The sequence below is a fragment of the Anguilla rostrata genome, chromosome 2, assembly GCF_018555375.3.
Source record: "Anguilla rostrata isolate EN2019 chromosome 2, ASM1855537v3, whole genome shotgun sequence".
In the NCBI taxonomy this organism is placed as follows: domain Eukaryota; kingdom Metazoa; phylum Chordata; class Actinopteri; order Anguilliformes; family Anguillidae; genus Anguilla; species Anguilla rostrata.
In genome coordinates this window covers 56,585,025-56,604,050 of record NC_057934.1, presented here as the reverse complement: position 1 = coordinate 56,604,050, position 19,026 = coordinate 56,585,025, and the positions used below count along the sequence as shown (strand labels likewise).

At 45.6% G+C, this 19,026-nt stretch overlaps 1 protein-coding gene across 2 annotated transcripts in view; it reads left to right on the top strand.

The window, feature by feature from the left end:
• LOC135248536 (lysophosphatidic acid receptor 2-like) overlaps positions 1-19,026 on the top strand; it is a 30,582-nt gene that overhangs the window by 2,077 nt on the left and 9,479 nt on the right. Inside the window, exons 1-2 of one of the 2 annotated variants that reach the window (XM_064323307.1) lie at positions 13,453-13,698; positions 15,147-16,087. In XM_064323307.1, coding sequence (XP_064179377.1) covers positions 15,337-16,087 — 751 coding nt within the window. In that variant the 5' untranslated portion in view covers positions 13,453-13,698; positions 15,147-15,336. Of the gene's footprint in view, positions 1-13,452; positions 13,699-15,146; positions 16,088-19,026 lie in introns of those variants that run through there. The other variant, XM_064323306.1, reaches the window with a different exon arrangement.

The following is a 19,026-nucleotide window of genomic DNA, read 5'->3' as shown; positions in this document are numbered from 1 at the left end:
TATTTAGTGTGGAATGTAATTCCAGGTGTCCGGTGACATCACTGACGGCTCGGTAGTTTTCTTGTGATGGCGATGGAGTTGTCTTTCGTGTTGCTATGCAAGCACAAGGAAGAGAAGACTGGTAATTGCGTGTCGGTCTCTCTGGTTTGGTCCTGTTTGTGTGGGTTAGCAAACTGTACCTTGTGTATCTGGCAATAATGATATGATAGCTTACATTGATTGCAACCTCGCTTGTGTTTACCAAGGGCAAGCGAGCGCACCATAACAACGGTCTGTGAGCTACTGCACGTTTTCCTTCGGTGTTGCTCAGGGGTAACGGGCTGGTCTGTAATTCTCCATCTTAATGTGTGTTCTCTTACGTAGTTACGAAACCCAACCAAAACAGTCGTTCATACTCTAAATAAACAAAAATGTAATTTGTGTGCCCGAAGAAGAAAGAGTAAGCTTCGTCGTTTTATTTTCTCCCCTTGGGTTAGTTCGTATTTGTCTCTTTTCCCTCTTACTCCTTACCTTTTGTTTTTTTTTAAAAAGTCAATGGCCTTTGTGATGCCTCTAAACTCAATTCATAATTATTCCTCTTAAAGGAGTCTTGTTAAAAAAGTAGCTTTTGGTCTACTCCCTTGATGTTGGCATTATTGACATGACTGACCTTGGGAATAATATTGTTAAAAGTCTCCTATTGATTTTAATATCATCAGTTATACTGTCATTACAATCTCAGTCCTGATCATGGTGCGTGTGTGTGTGTATTCCTCCTACATTAGCACAGATATAATCCACTGTTTATGACACTATCAGTTCAGAGGACATAGTCAATTTGATAGCATTCATTAAGCAGATACTCTATGTTCAATCTGTTTACACATTAAATCGTATGGGTGTGATTTACAAAAAAGAAATTAAGTACTTTGCCTAAGTATACAAAGGGCAGTGGACCATATGAGATTTGAACATAAAGCCGGTGCACTGTAAACCCAGCTTTTTTTTACCACTATACTACACCAAATACTGCCAGTTGTGCTTGTGACCTATTCAAAATGTGAATGTTATTCAACCCTTTGAAGAGCAGGTTTTTTGGAATGTTTTTTTTTTTTTTAAAGTTCCAAGTCAGTTCTAGAACTTCACTGCTTTCAGTTACCAGAAGTGAGAATGTTCAGTTAAGAACACTGTAATCACATGAAAGGGTTAAGTGAATTTGAGTGGATGCACTGTATGCATTTCTTTTATATCTAGTATTGTTGGCTCGTCAGCAAATGAAAAAAAAAAGAAGTTGTGGTTGGCTATGTTCCTCCTAGTCAGAACCTGAGGTTAGTCTGTGCAGGAATGAGGACTCCCCATTTTTGGAAAGGCACACAGTGTGTTTGGGGAAGCGAAGCGGATAATTAAATGGTGAATGTGAGGTGGTCTTTGGTACCCCACATTGCTTTGGAGGAGGTGCCATGCGTGCGTGCCAATCCAAGCCCCTGTTATTTGACTAAAATGACTCAGTTGCCGGGTCTGAACATTTACTCGACTGCAGTTTACACAACCAGATGTCTCGTGTGGTCTTTCTTTAAAGGAAGTGGTCTTTGGGGGCGGGGGGGCAACTGAGCAAGTTGTTTTTCAGCTTTGACTTGACGAAATGGGCACATTTGCGAATGTTGCATTAGCAGACATGACACGTGATTGTATGGGTGACCCTGTAGGGCTCTCTTTGCCATTCTGCTGGTGTCAGAGGACCGCTTCTTTCCTCAAGTTGTTCGAGGGCTGACGCAGGTGCGCGCGCACATTACGCCACCCAAATGAACTAATCAACTAACCGGGGTCTTCAGTCAATGCTTCTCGATTGCTTGAATCAGATGTTATAGTGCTGGGCTGCTATGACTGCCTGTATCCACTCAGCCCCCCCCAGATAAGGTTAGACACCTGTAATTCAGTGACTTACACCCTTAACATTTAATGTTCACCTCCGTTGGAAGTGTTGCTTATTGTTTCTGGATTCCTTTTGGAGTCTCTCTTTCTCTCTCTCACTCTCTTTTGGTGTCTGTCTCTGTCTCTCTGTTTCTGTGTCTCTCTGTCTGTTTCTGATTTTGTGTCTGTCTCTGTCTCACTCACCTTTGTACTCCTTTCTTTCTTTCATTTTCTCTTTCTTTCTCTCTCTCTCTCACTCTCTCTCCTCCTTGCCTGTGGCAGCCCTCAGGGAGAATTTTACCTCATTGTCACTGTGGTGTTGTGCACACAGCCAGCCCCCACCCCCCCCACGCACACACGCAGTGTATTGCCACTGTAAACATTACTATGGTGTCCCAGCATGCTTTGCTGTGCAGGCCATATGGAAAGGAATGTTTCCTGTGTTTGGCCTCTTAGGTTTCTGCAATAAGGAAGAAAACCCTTCATCTTACAACCTGTCTTTTCTTTAAGGGGAAGAAAATCACATTGTAAATATACAGCAGAAATAAAGAGGAGAGAGAGGGAGACAAGGGAGGGTGGAAATAGGTGTGGGACTGTTTCTGTAATGACAGGTTTCTGTCTACTGACTCAGTTTTGTTCTTGTAAAACACCCTAAGTACGCACAAGCACACGCTCGCGCTCACACACACACACACACATACACACTCACAGGGATACACAGATACACACAAACAAACAGGGACAGAGAAAGATGTCTTCCCACATTGAGATTTTTAGTATGCAAATCATTTAAAGTTAGCATTATTTATGCCATTTTGGCACTGCTCCCGACTTGACCCTTTGACTGTAACACTATAATGGCCTCGAGACTGTGTTTGAGACAATAGCCCCTTTTCCACCGTAGGGTCGAACGGTTCTGAGCACGGAGAAGAACGGTTCCAATGGTGTTTCCACCTGGAAACGGTTTGGCGCGGGACGCTTACAAACTGTGCCCAGCACAATATTTTCGGCACGGTTAGACAACCGTGCTCAGTGCAGCAGAGCCGTTCGGGTGGGCAGGCTTAATGACGTATTCACCGATTGGTTTCACATTACGTAAGTTTTGTGACTCCGCATACGGTCTCTTCACGTCCTCTTCCGTAAGCTAGGTCGGTAGAGAAGCTAATATAAATAAAAATGCCACTCAAAAATCATATTCCGTCATAGCAACAAGGTAAACCTGACAATAGCCCTAAGATATGCCTATACAGCAGTGAAAACGCTGCTCACTGAATAACGAAATAAACGAGACAAAGTTTTAAAAAATGTTACCATGTTATTCTACTGTCAATATCTGGGACTAAATATTGAATAAATACCTTACCATTGGTTTTACTCGTAGAGATGTCCCTTTTGAGACTGAATGGTCATATATTGTCTTGGACAATCCGTTTGTGAAATATACGCGCATTTGTGATGCCTGGGTACCTTCCAAAATAGCTGTGCGTAATACCACACGTGTCGTTTACGGCGTTGTCGCCCTTTTTAGTACAGTCTGGCTTGATTGACAATTCATTTATTCAGTAGGTGAGAGTATCAGCTTACTAATGATGTATAACATGTCTAATTCTGCTTTTGGAATATTTTATGTTTTATAGGTCAGCGTAACCAAAGATTTTCTTATCATCGCATTCACTTATTCATTCACTCTGTGGTAGCAGTAAAAGACACTGCGCCTAACGAAACATTGTTAACGATTTTTTGTAATTTCTAGGAAAAAACTATTGTTATTGAGGACTTCTGGGCATAGCTAAGCCATATATTTGCTGATAGACCTATCTGACATCATTTTCTGGAGCAAAACAGAAGCAGATTGAACTGTATCGTTGATTTACTGTCTCTGTCTCCATCTACTGAACACAGATAAAATTTCATCATTGCTATGTAAGTATTACTGCTCAAAATATTATGTGTGAAATGTTTTGTATGTAAAAATTTCCAGGTGAAACTGACACTGTCCATTCACCACAATTGCCTAGCTGACATTCCTCCTCCTCCTTCGCACCAGGGCAGGAATTCAGCAGTGGCCTTGTAAATCCAGTCTCGGGACCCCGCCCTAAAGCTGTGTGCAGTGCGTAATTCTGCGGCAGGCGACGGCTGGGTGTGGCACATGTAGGAACCAGGGCTTTGTAACACTTGAGGTTACGGGTTCAAATCCTGGGCGGGTGCCACTAGCGCTGTAGTGCGCGAGCGAGGAGCTTAGCCTTAATGACCTCAATATGACATAAGTGGATAGAATGTTTAAACTGTATGAGCGGTGCAATCCTCCTGGATACATTGTAAAAAAAATCTTTTTAGATTTCAATGCGGCTCCAACAAGTAACTTGGGTGCCTTAAAATCTTGAGTTGGACAAACAACAACGGATCTTTAGTTCTTCATACTTCTTCTGTATGAAGAACCATTGTTTGCCTAACTGAAGATTTTAAGGTTATAGCTAGGTTACTCGTTATTTTAAGTGACACACTCATTTTTTTAAAGGATGTGATGCGGTGTATTTCATCTTCTGTCACAAAAGGTAAAAATAGGAGAAAAATGTGGATGCTTCAAATATGGTCAGGTTTGATGACACGTGCAATGTGATGATTTTCAGTTTAAGAATATTTATTTGGGGGGGGGGGGGATCACACAGTGAAACAATGCGACAGTCACCGTTGTCACTAATGAGTTGTCCCCGACGACCAATGCCGTGGCGACGCACGCGAGCCTGGTGACAGCCCCGGGGTCCAGACAAAAGCTCCGTCTGTCCTCTCATGTCACGTCCTGGCGCAGATTCATCTCTCCTTGTCCCCACAAACACTGGCTGCAGTTCATATAATATTCATTATATTTACACTGTCCCCACGAGCACTGGATATGATGCCGATAATATTCATTACAGTTACACTCTCCCCACAAACACTGGCTATGATTCAGATAATATTCATTACATTTAGACGCTCCACTCTGACTTTGTTGACTAAATGAGGCAAAGGCGGTAATGGCTGAGGTAGTTTTGTACATCAAAGAGCGGACTCAAAGAAATGCACATTTTTAGTGTTTTCTTCACATTCAGGCAATTGGGCATCATGAGGAAAGCTTTATTTTTTCCTGCAGAATGGCTGTGTGTAGCATTGTGTGTGGCAGAGAAGTGTGTGCGGGAGATGAGTGTGTGGCAGTGTGTGTGTGTGTAGGAGTGTGTGGGAGAGCAGAGTGGCAGTATGTGTGGGCTCTGCTGAGCCTTTGTGGCTCATTAAATTGTCGGCTGTGTTTGGGCTTTCATTTCCTGTAAAGGACAGCGTGATGCAGAAAAGAATGCCGTGTGATGTGGGTAAGGGGGGGTAAAAAAATGGAAGCCTTGACAAACAAGAAAATGAACCGTCTTCTTAAATGGGGCGGCAGTGTACCATAATGGTTTGGGAACTGGCGGCATGGCTCTTAAGATTGCAGGTTTCATTCCCAGCTGGGCCACTGCCGTTGTATCCTTGAGCAAGGTACTTAACCTGAATTGCTTCAGTTTAAAAATAAAAAAAGAAGAAGAAAAAAAGTGCAGCTGCATAACTGGGTACTATGTAAAGAATGTAAGCTGTGCAAGTCGCTTTGGTGGAGAGAGTCCCCACAAATGTAGCAAAGTGAGAATGCACAACGACAGTCTTGTACTCTTTGCCAGCTGAAAACCAGGCAGGTCCAGGTGAGATTCAAATATTAATACTGGAAACAAATTGGCCTTTTTTTCCATCTTCATGATTGGGTGGATGCAAATAATCAATTGGGGTAGAAGTTCCCAGAAGTTGTAGTCACCTGGAAAAATGTACATGCCTGCATAGGGTCAGCGTCATGTATAAATTCTGTATGTTTTATTTATTTTTATTTTTTTAGCAATTTATTATTATTATTTTTTTAACACACATTGACAGTTCTCATCTGGCACTGTGTGCTGCCAGAAGATTCATATCTTAAAACTGTTAAGCTGTGAGATCACAAATATGTTGTTAGCTGAACATTCTAATGCTCATGTCGCAGTCACTATTGGTAACTGAAAGCACTGGAGTTCTAGAACACTGACTTAGAATTTTGTGGGGGAAAAAACATTTTCCATCAAAGAGCTAAGGTTGGTTGGAAAAACCCAAACGATGCTTATCGGGCGAATGAGAAGCGGAAACAGAAATGGAAGTGTGAAAATGCGCACTGAAATTCGCTGCTCGGTGACTGCTCTCTCTCCAACCCCCATGGAAATAGCGACACGCTGGTCTGTTCCCTGTGCATGGAACAAAGACACCGTGGAGGCATATGCATGCCCAAAGAGAAAGGGCATCACTTTACAGCAGGGGTGTAACCTTAGTATATACAGTTTGGGGGGACTTCCTTTTCTGTACAGTTTGTGAGCTCAGAATTAACTCAATGTGGCCTGATCCTGAAGAAAAACCACAAGATCAAGATGAACAAAATAGCTGCTTTCTGACTAATTGAATTAATTTTACACACCATCTGAGTTTTCAAGCAAGACTAATATACACTATTTACTACAGACGAGTTGCGATTAGTTGACTTGCTGTTACCAGGCTACAGTTTTGCTATCTTGTAATGCACTCTGGATGCTCCATTAAAATAGATTTTTGTGAACAGGTTTTAGTATGAAGGCACATATTAAGAAATGTATTTGTTTTCATATTTAATCAAGAAATTGATGTCAGTGTCGAGTGGTGGACCATTGGCTTTCCAACTGTCCTCTGAGATTTTAAACCGCTTTCTCATAAAATCTGGTGTCTCGCTATTGGGTGAAAAAATGGACTGGATGGAGGTTGGTAAGATGCTGTCGGTGATGGGTCGTTCACCAATGAATGACTGCCTCATCATTGATGGACGGGTCCGTCTTACTCGCTGGATTATGATTGGTCTGGATGCAGCGGTGTGAGCTTGGCCAGAGCGTTTCTCACGGAGGGGAGGCGAGGATGGCTGCAGTCCCAAAAAGAGGAACTGTGACTCTGATTCCTTACTGGAGGGGACAGATTGAGCATTTCTCCACGTTGCTTGGGATGCGTGTCCTGCTGAAGGGGCTCTGTTATGGGATGTCCCCCCTGCTGAAGGGGCTCTGGTACGCGACAGTGGTTCACAGTCACTTCTCAGTGTGTGATTGTAATACAATGGCTGCTGTGCTGATGCACGTATACGTGCACTCTTGTGCACACCCTCTTTCTTTCTCTCTCACACACACATTGGAGTATGCACACACACACACACACAGGAGTAAGTAAGCATAAGTACAGTCTACATTACATTACAATTCTTTGGCAGACGCTTTTATCCAAAGCGACATACAATAAGTGCATACCAAAGGTCATTGGGGCAACTACAAAACACAGGTCCGATAAAGTACAATGCTCATTTTGTACAGTTATTCATAGCCACGAACACATTAAGTCCAGTTCGCACAGTAAACATTACTCTGACCTAACCTATGCTAAGTCAAACTAGGAGGCATGACAAGCTACAACATCAAGATAATGATACAAAGTACAATAAGTGCTGGATGGAGGTACATGTAACTTGAAAGTGGCACAGGAGGTTCATGTGTAGCATGAAAGAGGGGGGGGATTTAATTGATAGTAATGATCCCAGTTTGGGAGTGCCCTGCAGAGTGGTGATAGTTATTTAGTCCGGATATGGTCTGGAGAGATTTGTGTTCAGGCCACAGCGAAAGATGGGCAATGAGAGCGAGGTTCGTAGGGGACAGGGAATTTGTTCCACCACTGGGGAGCTTGGGTGGAGAAGCTCCGTGGTAGAGACGAGAGAAAATCCTTTACCCGCATTTGTGTGTGTGCTTGCATGCGTGCGTGTGTGTAACACTATTAGTGTGAGTCTGCGTGTGTTTGTTTGTATTTTGTGGGTCTCCCTGGACAACACAGAAATGACAACAGTCATGAGCTTCTCAATATAAGTCTGGTTTCAATTAGCTACACACACGCAACCAATTCCATTACGGCTGGGTGGGGGTGTGAGGTGATTTGGTCAAAATTGGTGTGTGTTTGTGTGACAGGGTGTGTTTACCATGCAGGGTGTGTGTGCATGTGTGTTTGCGTGCGTGCATGTGCCTGTTTATGTGTGAGACACTGTGCAACTGAGTGTGTATACACAAATGAGTTTCATCCAGAAAAAAACAACAGTGATGAAATATTGACACATCACAGTAATTGTATCTAAACAAAATCTGGTAAATGTAGTCCTGGTTTCTGGTTACTATGAGTTAAATGAGGACTACAAGCAGGAGGGTAAATTCCGGTAACTGCAGCATTTATCTGTAATGGTTTATGGTTAGGGCTTTAAAAAAAAAAAAAAAAAGTTCAGTGACCTCCCTCCAAGTCAGGTGATGATTATAAAAAAAAAAAAATCAAAAACGGAGACTTCAAATATCTGAGGTCTCTAGACTCCACCGGAGCGACTGTAATCAGCAAAGTCAAGGCTGTGAGATGATGGCTACTTTGCAATGATGCAAGAAATCTCTCCACCTCAGCTAATGTGTGGTGAGGGTTCTGGCGCAGAATGGCTGCCGTGCATTTCCCAGGTGGGTGTTACACATTGTTGGTGGGTAAGGTGAGTTCCCGCTCATCACTGTAAAGCACTTTACAGCGTTCGGAAAAGTGCTACATAAGTGCAATGATTCATTCATTCATACATTCAGTAAACCGCCACACGTCCTGCAGTGACCGTGAGGGAGTGTTTGTGGAGGCGAACTGAGAACAGGCTGCGTGTAGCAGGGTTGCGCTCGGTTCACATTTTCACTTCACTTAAATTTTTTTTTTCGTGGTGTGAGCACTTTGCGTGTTTCTGCAGAACAACGGATTCTGCGAAGAGACTGCAGAGAGCTTGCAAAAGGGCTTTACTGAAGTCTCAAAATGTAAGCAGCCGTGTGAGAAGGGGACTTTTGGGGGGGAGGGGTGGGGGGGGGGTGAGGTGGGGTGAGGTTGGGGGGGGGGGTCTCTCGACTTTAATTACATTAAATATTTACAGCAGTTCCCATCTCGCAACAAAGAGCAACACAATCGCGGACGAGGGCCTTGGCTCTTGGGAAAGTTAAGAATGTTTCCAAGAAGAAATGTAATACATCTATGGAGGGAACAGCCTAACTCTTAGTAACTTACACTTCATGCCTTCAAATTGTTAGTTTTTAGAGTATAAGATATCGCAGCAATAATGTTTTCAGTGTTTCCAAACTATGCATGTACACAAAACGTACTGTACAAATATAACTCCTCAAAACTGCCTGCACACCAAATTATTGTTATCAAAATAATTATAACTATGTTTATGCCATTATAATTCATACAAACTAGGCAGACAATTTTCCAAAGTAGTGCTACCTATTATTACCTATTAAACTTTTTTTTCTGACTTTGGTCTGCTAAGTTAAACTGCTTAGAAGACGTTAGTTACATTACATGCGTATCTCATTTTGACAGTTAGCAGATGCTATTACGAAGATTACTATTTTACATGCAGTCCATTTATACAACTGAAGCAGTGCAGGTTAAGTACTTTTCTCAGGGGTATGGTGGTGGTACACCCACCAACGAATGAAACCTGCAACCTCTCAACTACAAGCCCCCTTCCCTAAACAGGAGACTGGAGCTTCATGAAGAAAAGAACATTCTAGCCAGACATAGGAAAACAGAGATGCAATCTCCACAATGACAGAGTATGTTGCTAACAACAAATAGGGAAAATGCCACTGGGGATTGGAGGAAACGGACAGAAAAACGGGTTCTCGACAGATCCCTGACTGGAAGTCTGGGAGTTCAGAGGGGGTAGAGGGGTGACTTTGGGAAAAGGCAGGCCTGGTCTGGCTCCGGGCTGGGGCGGCTCTCCAGACCGCCAGCTGATCCTTGTGGTTTGAGCTGCAGTAAGACGAACAGGAAGGAGAGGGGAGAGGAGGGAGGAGCTGGCTGATCCCTCCTGAGAGCTAAAGGTGTGAAACACACACACACACTCACATGCGCACACACACACACACACACACTCACATGCACACACACTCGCATGCGCACATACACTTACTCACACATCACACACACACACACTCACATGCGCACATGCACTTACTCACACACTCACATGCACACACACTCACATGCGCACATACACTTACTCACACACTCACACACACACACACTCACATGTGCACATACACTTACTCACACACTCACATGCACACACACTCACATGTGCACATACACTTACTCACACACACACATACACACACACACACACACACACACTCACATGCACACACACTCACATGTGCCATACACTTACTCCACACACACATACACACACACACACCACACACACTCACATGCACACACACTCACATGTGCACATACACTTACTCACACACACACATACACACACACACACACACACACACTCACATGCACACACACTCACATGTGCACATACACTTACTCACACACACACATACACACACACACACACACACACACTCACATGCACACACACTCGCATGCGCACATACACTTACTCACACACACATACACACTTGCATGTGCACACACACACTCGCACACACACTCATATGCGTACAGACACTTAATCACACACTCTCATACACACTCGCACACACACACTTACTCGCACACACACTTGCATTTGCACAGACACTCACATACTCATGCACACACACACACACACTCGCACACACTCATATGCACACAGACACTTAATCACACACTCACACACACACACACATTCCGAGTACACCCATCAGACAATGTGTCTCAGGTCAGTTGCACCTGTCATGACATTTGAGCTGAGGCAGAGAGTTAAACCTGATTTCCCTCTGCTGTTCTGCCTGCCCTGCCCCATCCACACATTCAAATTTTAATTCAAACGATCTTTAACAGCACGACAAACACGTTTTTATTACCAATGCAGCGAGAACAGAACTACAACACATCCTACTGCAAAAGAGAACAGTAATATTTCTGCCAATGATATAAATGGGAGATTGTAACAAAAGTAAAATGTTATTTTGGTAAGACTGTGACATCAGGGCTTTAGCACTGGGGAGAAGGTGGGGAGAAGGTGTTGTTCAAATGAAGTGACATAGCAGTCCTGTAGTTTAAGTAGTTTGTGTGATTTCATTGATTTTTATATTTTATTTCACCAAAGGCTTACTTCTCTGCCTCCATATTTTCATTTCCCTCTCTTTCTCTCCCGTCCTCTTTCTCTCTTCCCTCCTCTCTTTCATTTAGCCTCTGTGCGCCTGACCACGCTGTGTGTGGGCTCCAGGCCCAGCTGCGTGTGAGGCGTCTCCCTGTCGATCAGGAAGTGTGTCCCCGTTTGTGCTCAGTGCGTAAACTGTTTGGAGGCGCTCAGCGTGTGGTCCAGCCTTGTGTGAGGTGCGCAGCAGTGCGGTCCAGCCTTGTGTGAGGTGCGCAGCAGTGTGGTCCAGCCTTGTGTGAGGTGCGCGGCAGTGTGTAGCTTACACGTTTACCGATGATGCATGGCGCCCGTGTCATGCACGTGGTGTTACGGTAAAGGGAGAGTTAGACGTGCATCAGTTCAGTGTGAACGCAAAACCGAACGTTCTTCAGATGTTGGGTTGAGATATGGATGATGAGGTGAGTGGTGCGAGGCAGTCTTCAGGGCTGATGCTCACCACGCTGCTTTCCCTGCAGTGGTCCCTTCTCTGTCTGCTGCCCTCTCTGCTCTCTGCCTGTCTGAATAAAGCTGGAGCATTTATGAAATTAGATGGACTGTCCTGCCCTCCTTCTTGAATACAGGCAGGATACTATTTTTTTGTCCCTTATATGCGCACACACACACACACACACACACACACCGTCTCCATGATTCTGGGTGAGGGTCCTTAAACCCACTTATAAACGTACACACACACACACACACACACACACTGATTTCAAGTTAGACGCAAATAAACTTTAAGATGAAATGATGCTGCATTTAACCTGGAGTGGCAAAAACTCTCCCAGACAGTCAGAAAGCAGGAAGTAACAGCAGTTTCAGTGAGTGGAGCGGACTTGTACAGAGCAATAAAAACTATTATTAATGCTCTATAAATTTAATAAAATGTCAGCTGCCTATCAAACCAAATCTAATCACGGTAACCCAGCAACCATATATTCACAACTGAATATGGAACACAGAGCTGTAAATGTAGACTCAATATTAATTGAGATAGCAGAAGCTTTGGCAAGCAAATTGCTGATTGTCCTTGATCTCTGATAAGGGTGTACCCACTGACGCTACATCTGCAGAAGAGATGGCAGCCATTTTCCAAGTGAGTCTTTTCCAGCCTTGTTTCCCCGCCCTGAGTTCACGGGCCCTCGCTCCATGGCTGTGGGCCGCAGTAGCCATGCTCCTTCTCTGCCCATGCCTCAACGCAGCCTGGAGCCAGATGTATCACCCTGCTCCTCTAAACTGCACTATACTGAACTATATAATTGAATCTTCTGCTACTCCAGTTAGTTTATTACCTCGACTGTAAGCAGCTCAGCCCATTTTATTTGCTGTGATAGATCCCTTATTGCATTTCTGTTGCATCCATTCTGCCACCACTTTATACTGGGCCGGCCAGTGGAGGATGGGCTCCCCCTCCATAGCCGGGTTCCTCCCAAGTCTTTTCTTGCCACTGTTTGAGGGTTTTTCTCCCCACTGAGAGTTTTCATGTCATGTGCTTGCTATTTGGGGGTGCAGGCCTGGTGTTTGCTTTTTTTGCTCTGTTTTTGCTGTTTCTTGCCCTTTTTCTGTTACTCTGTACAGCGTCTTTGTGACAGTTTTTTATAAAAAGCGCGACACAAATAAAATGATTTTATTTGCTTGATCATCAAAATACCTTAAAAAATCACCCATCTAGCCGTCCATTGACAGAAGCGAGAAAAACAAGTTGAGAGAACCTGCAGACCCTGTGGTCCTTCAGCACTGGTTTTTGATATCTCTGCCGTATTGTGCTGTCGTGTGTGAATAGTGCATGCATGACGCTAACTGCAATCATACCGGACGTGCTTTCTAGGCACACTACCTGCCTTTATTTTTTTGAAGCCTTCCCTGTAAAGAAATCTTATCTGCTGTTGCTAGGCTACCGCACTCCACTCCTGACAGTCACCTGGCTGACATCATTTAACGGCATTAGCGAACTAATTTCACGTTTGTTATTTGTTTTTTTAAATACAATGGATAAGCGGAGAACACTTGCTCTTGCTCTTCTGGAGAGTGAACGAGTTGAAAAAACAAAGCAACTTTTTGTGAAATCGTATTATAATATCACAGGCATTTAGCAGACACTCTTACCCAAAGCAACTTGCACATTTGGAAGTTTTTCTCTTGTTTTCTGTGTCTGCGTCCTCTATGACGTCCTGGGTGATGCATCCAGTAAAATAATCATTCCCTTGTACAGTGATATGCCCCAATATGGCACTGGCACATGAGATTATCAATATTTTTCACTGAAAGTTCCTTGAACATTAAAGATAAAGATATATTTTATTGAACCCCATGGGGTCATTTATCCTCTGCATTTGACCCATCCTAGTTACTTAGGAGCAGTGGGCAGCTGCAGTGCAGCGCCCGGGGACCAACTCCAGTTCTGAGGCCAGTGCAACTTCAGGAGTGCACCTAACAAGCATGTCTTTGAGTGTGGGACGAAACCGGAGTACCTGGAGTAAACCCACGCGAACACGGGGAGAACATGCAAACTCCACGCAGAGAGGATCCGGTCAGATCCGGATTCGAACCCGGAACCTCCTTCTTGCGAGGTAACTGCTAACCACTATGCCACCGTGCCCGCCCGTCTCATTGATAGATTGTGTGGTGACTGGTGTGCTTACTCGGCTTATGGGGAAAAACCTGGTAATGGCCGCTGTGCACCTAAGGGCATTATTTCAGGTCTTCTGATAAATGCCGCTGGCAGTAGAGCTGGCCTAAGGGGACCTTTTCCATTTCATACCAGTCGATTTGGGAAAGAAACTGAAATTCAATGTATATATTAGCCATAATCGTATGCGATTAGAATGCTCTTAGCTGAACATTCTAACGTTGATGTAACTATCACTACTGGTAACAGAAATCAGTACAGTTCTAGAACACTGGCCGACTAGAAAAACGAGCATTTCACAATACCTGCTCTTCAAAGAGTTAAAATACATTGCATAAGAAATTTTGAGACACTGTTGAATTTTTCCTCGAGTTTTGGGTGTGACTCACTGGGGGAATTTAATCTAACTTCTTGACAGTAAGACTGCTGATGTAGGATCTAGTTTTACACTTAAAGCTGGTACTGGATGAAGTGGAGCCATATTCATAAAATTTCGGCCTGTGTTCATAAATGGACTGCATGGTAAATGGACTGCATTTATATAGCGCTTTTATCCAAAGCACTTTACAATTGATGCCTCTCATTAACCAGAGCATTTAGGGGTTAGGTGTCTTGCTCAAGGACACACCCAGGGCGGGGCTCGAACCGGCAACCCTCCGACTGCCAGACAACCACTCTTACCTCCTGAGCTATGTCGCCCCTTAAAACATCTACCTTAGCCCTATTCAACCCCGGGTCTATCCTGCGGGTCTAAGTATCTGCAGTATTTGCGCCAGCCATGCGCTACACCACCTGATTTCACCAATTTACCTCCTTAGTTTAGGAATTCCAATCACTTATGTCATCCTCCTTTGTCTTCTCAGTCAATCAAGGTCAGCCATTTTTAAGGACATTCCAACCTTTTACATGCTCTTCAGGGAGCTGGGAAGCTCTCAAGAAAACACAAATGCATCCTCTTCATAAGTTTTTTTTTTTTGGAATGTGTGACATAAATGATCAACCTGTGGATCCACCTCTCCCCATCTGCCACATTTGTAATAATGTGGCTTCTGACTGACGCTAGACTGGACAAGCATGTTCCATTTACCTAATACACGTTTCTTTTATTCCTGTTTTCCTCATATTCCTTCCTTGCGTCCTCTGTTGGGTGGAGCTAAGGAAGCAAGGAAAGGATGCAAAGAGGTAAAATAAGCAACTGGAGAGAGCCCATAGACAGGAGAAAGCTGATCCTAGATCAGCAGCCCTGAGGTGCTTTATAAACGCAGGGCCTAGACTGGATGTGAACCGGTATTGATTCCAATGTCATTTTCATGTCTGGAGTAATTGAGCTTTCCTGTCAGTGGAATGGTTGCTGAACCTGAACTCTAATTGGGTGTTTGTCTTTCACAGCGGGGGACCTACATGAAGTGGGTGTGGTCTGGTGGTCTGAGGACGAATCCTTCAGACCCTCGCATGAGAAGGGGGGCAGAGTGGTCCCAGTTCCCATTGTAGCGCCCTGCCCTTTTGCCCACCCCTTACTCCACCCTCTCCCCCTGAAAAACAACCCACTGCACCACCCCATCCTCCCCGAGTCTCAAAGATGGACAGCAAAGTTAATAACCCGCCAGGCTGTCACTACAACGAGACTGTTGAGTTCTTCTACAACCACAGCGGCAAGCTGATCAGCCCAACATGGCGAAAGCGCGACTTTCTGGTGGTCGGCTTGGGGTTGACCGTCTGCATCATCGTCATCCTGGCCAACATCCTGGTCATGACTGCCATCATCATCAATCGCCGATTCCACTTCCCCATCTACTACCTGCTGGGTAACCTGGCGGCGGCCGACCTCTTCGCCGGAATCTCCTACCTGTACCTGATGTTCCACACGGGGCCCTGGACCGTGAAACTGAAAAAGCAGGAGTGGTTCATCCGCCAGGGGCTCATCGACACCAGCCTGACCGCGTCGGTGGTCAACCTCCTGGCGGTGGCGGTGGAGCGCCACCAGACCGTCTTCACCATGCAGCTGCACAGCACCATGACCAACCAGCGGGTGGTCCTGCTGATCGTGGGGATCTGGGGGTTGGCGATCATCATGGGCCTGGTGCCCACCATGGGCTGGCACTGCATCTGCGACCTGGAGGGCTGCTCCACCATGGCGCCCATGTACAGCCGAACCTACATGGTCTTCTGGGCGGGGCTCAACCTGCTCACCTTCTCCATCATGGTGGCGGTGTACACGCGCATCTTCATCTATGTGCGGCACAAGAGCCACCGCATGTCACAGCACACCACCCAGGTGCGCCACAGGCAGACCGTCATCAACCTGATGAAGACCGTCTCCATGATTCTGGGTGAGGGTCCTTACCAACGCTCATACACACACATACGCACACATGCATTTGCGCACATGCACACACACACCCGCCCCCCCCACACGCACACACACACACAGTCACAGACTGTCTCCATGATTCTGGGTGAGGGTCCTTACCAACGCTCATACACACACATACGCACACACGCATTTACGCACATTCACACACACACCCTCCCCCCCACACGCACACACACACACACAGTCACAGACTGTCTCCATGATTCTGGGTGAGGGTCCTTACCAACGCTCGTACACACACATACGCACACACGCATTCGTGCACATGCACACACACACCCGCCCCCCCCACACGCACACACACACACAGTCACAGACCGTCTCCATGATTCTGGGTGAGGGTCCTTACCAACGCTCATACACACACATACGCACACACGCATTCACGCACATGCACACACACACCCGCCCCCCCCACACGCACACACACACACAGTCACAGACCGTCTCCATGATTCTGGGGAGGTCTACAGCTCATACACACATACGCACACACGATTGGACATGCACACACACACCGCCCCAACCACACACACACACACAGTCACAGACCGTCTCCATGATTCTGGTGAGGGTCCTTACACGTCATACCACATACGCACACACGCATTACGCACATGCACACACACCCCCAACGCACACACACCAGTCACAGACCATCTCCATGATTCTGGGTGAGGGTCCTTACCAACGCTCATACACACACATACGCACACACGCATTCACGCACATGCACACACACACCCGCTCCCCCACCTGTCCACATTAAAGAAACTAGTCAAAAGCCATGGAAAAAAGGAACATTTTGGGCCCACTCTTAAAAACAAGAAGAGTTTTAAGGGTTTGTTAGCGTTCACTCATGATAGTTCCAGCAATTGTTGTCTGGACAAATGGCTTCAAAAAATAGTCCAAAAGAGTTATGGGAGGAGGTCAAGGACAAAACCAAGACAAGCACAGTCCTGGCAAGGTCTCATTGTGTTTACTGGCTTTACTATCCAGAGATGCTAATGTTAAGTAGCTCATGGGGAAACAAAGTGAAGCTAGGAAAATGCAATATTTGAATATGTGCTTGCACCTATGGGAACTTCTGTGTAACTGCATGACATGAGACTGCGACAGTGTGTACTATGTATCTGAGTAAGCAAGGTAGGCTTTTGCGTGCTCGACCTGATAATGTAGTTATTCCTTTATTCACGCTACCGTTGAAACAGAACATTTCTGTGAATGATAGTAAGTCTTGAGCCAGAAAATTTTCCAGAGCAATTATGCTGGAACTCCAGCTTTTCCCCTGACCTTTTTAAAAAAAAAGTTAAGTAAGGTTGCATGTGTAATACATAAAAAATGAATGAATCACATTTGGCATTTAGGGCTGTCTAAGCAGATTATGCTGCACTCCTTTTTTACTGATACACCTGCATGTACACACACACACACGCATGCATGCACGCTCGCGCACACACACGTAGACACACACAATCAGAGATCTGCTTAAACTGGTTTAACGAGTTCTTTCCTGCCTCTGCTCCTGCCGTTTCTCTCTCTCCTGCATGCCTCCGCCCACCATTGTGCTTTTCGCTTGCTCTTTCTGTTCTTCCACCGTCTGACCGGGTCCTTCTGTGATTCCCCACTTTAGATCCAGGCTCAGGATTTGAGCGAGATGATTAAATAGAGTGTGTGTGTGTGTTTATAACTGTGTTTTTATTAGTTTTTGTGTTTATAAGTGTTTGTGTGTTTATAAGTGTATGTGTTCCTGTGTGATTATAAGTGTGCATGTATGTGTGTGTGACTGCGTTTTTGCAACTGCGTGTGTTTTTATAAGTATGTGTGAGTGTGTGTATAAGCGTGTGTGAGTGTGCGTATAAGCATGTGTGTGGGATGTGTGTGTGTGTGTGTGTGTGTGTGTATGCAGGCTCATAAAGGCTCAGTACAGGGCATGTCTGAGCAGGGCTGCATACTTTCCAATCCCCTTTGCAGCACAGCAGCATACCAACATCTTCTCCTGCCCAGCATGCCACCACCTTCAGTACTACACACCTATCCTTTCTTCCTCTTTTTTCTCTCTGTTTCTAACCGGGTTTTTCACTCCCTCCCTCTCATCTTCTCCCTCTGTGTGTGTATGTGTCTGTGTGTGTGGTGTGTATGTCGTGTGTGTGATGTGTATGGCGTTTGTGTGTGTGTGTGTGCTTGCATGCACGAGCGTAGGTGTGTGTGTGTGTGGTGTGTATGGTGTGTGTGTGAATGTGTGTGCTTGTATGCGCGAGCGTATGTGTTTGTGTGTGTGTGCGCGAGCGTGTGTGTGTGTGTGTGTGCGCGAGCGTATGTGTGTTTGTGTGTGTGTGCGCGAGCGCGTGTGTGTGTGTACGCGAGCGTAGTGTGTTTGTGTGTGTGCGTGCGAGCGTATGTGTGTTTGTGTGTGTGCGCGCGAGCGTATGTGTGTTTGTGTGTGTGTGCGCGAGCGTGTGTGTGTGTGTGTGTGCGCACGTGTGTGTGTTTGTGTGTGCGGGCGATGTGTGTTGTGTGGTGTGCGGCGTGTGTGTGTGTGTGTGTGTGTGGGCGTGTGTGTGTGTGTTTGTGTGTGTGTGCGCGAGCGTGTGTGTGTGTGTGTGTGTGTGTGCGCGAGCGTGTGTGTGTGTGTGTGTGCTGTATGTGATCTGATCAGCTGTTATTGCAGTGTGACTGCACTGTTTCAGTAGGCCCCCCCTGTTCTGGGGCTCTGGTGGGTGTGTCTGTGCAGCTGCACGTATGGCGCCGTGGGGACTGCCAGTGTGTTTGTGTTTCTCTGAGTGCGCTGAGTGCTGCCACCTGCTGGCCACTCCGCGCCACTGTTCCCCTGCGGAGACAGGCGCCCTGAATCACACATTGTTTTCTCCCCAAATGACCTTGTGAGCGTACAGG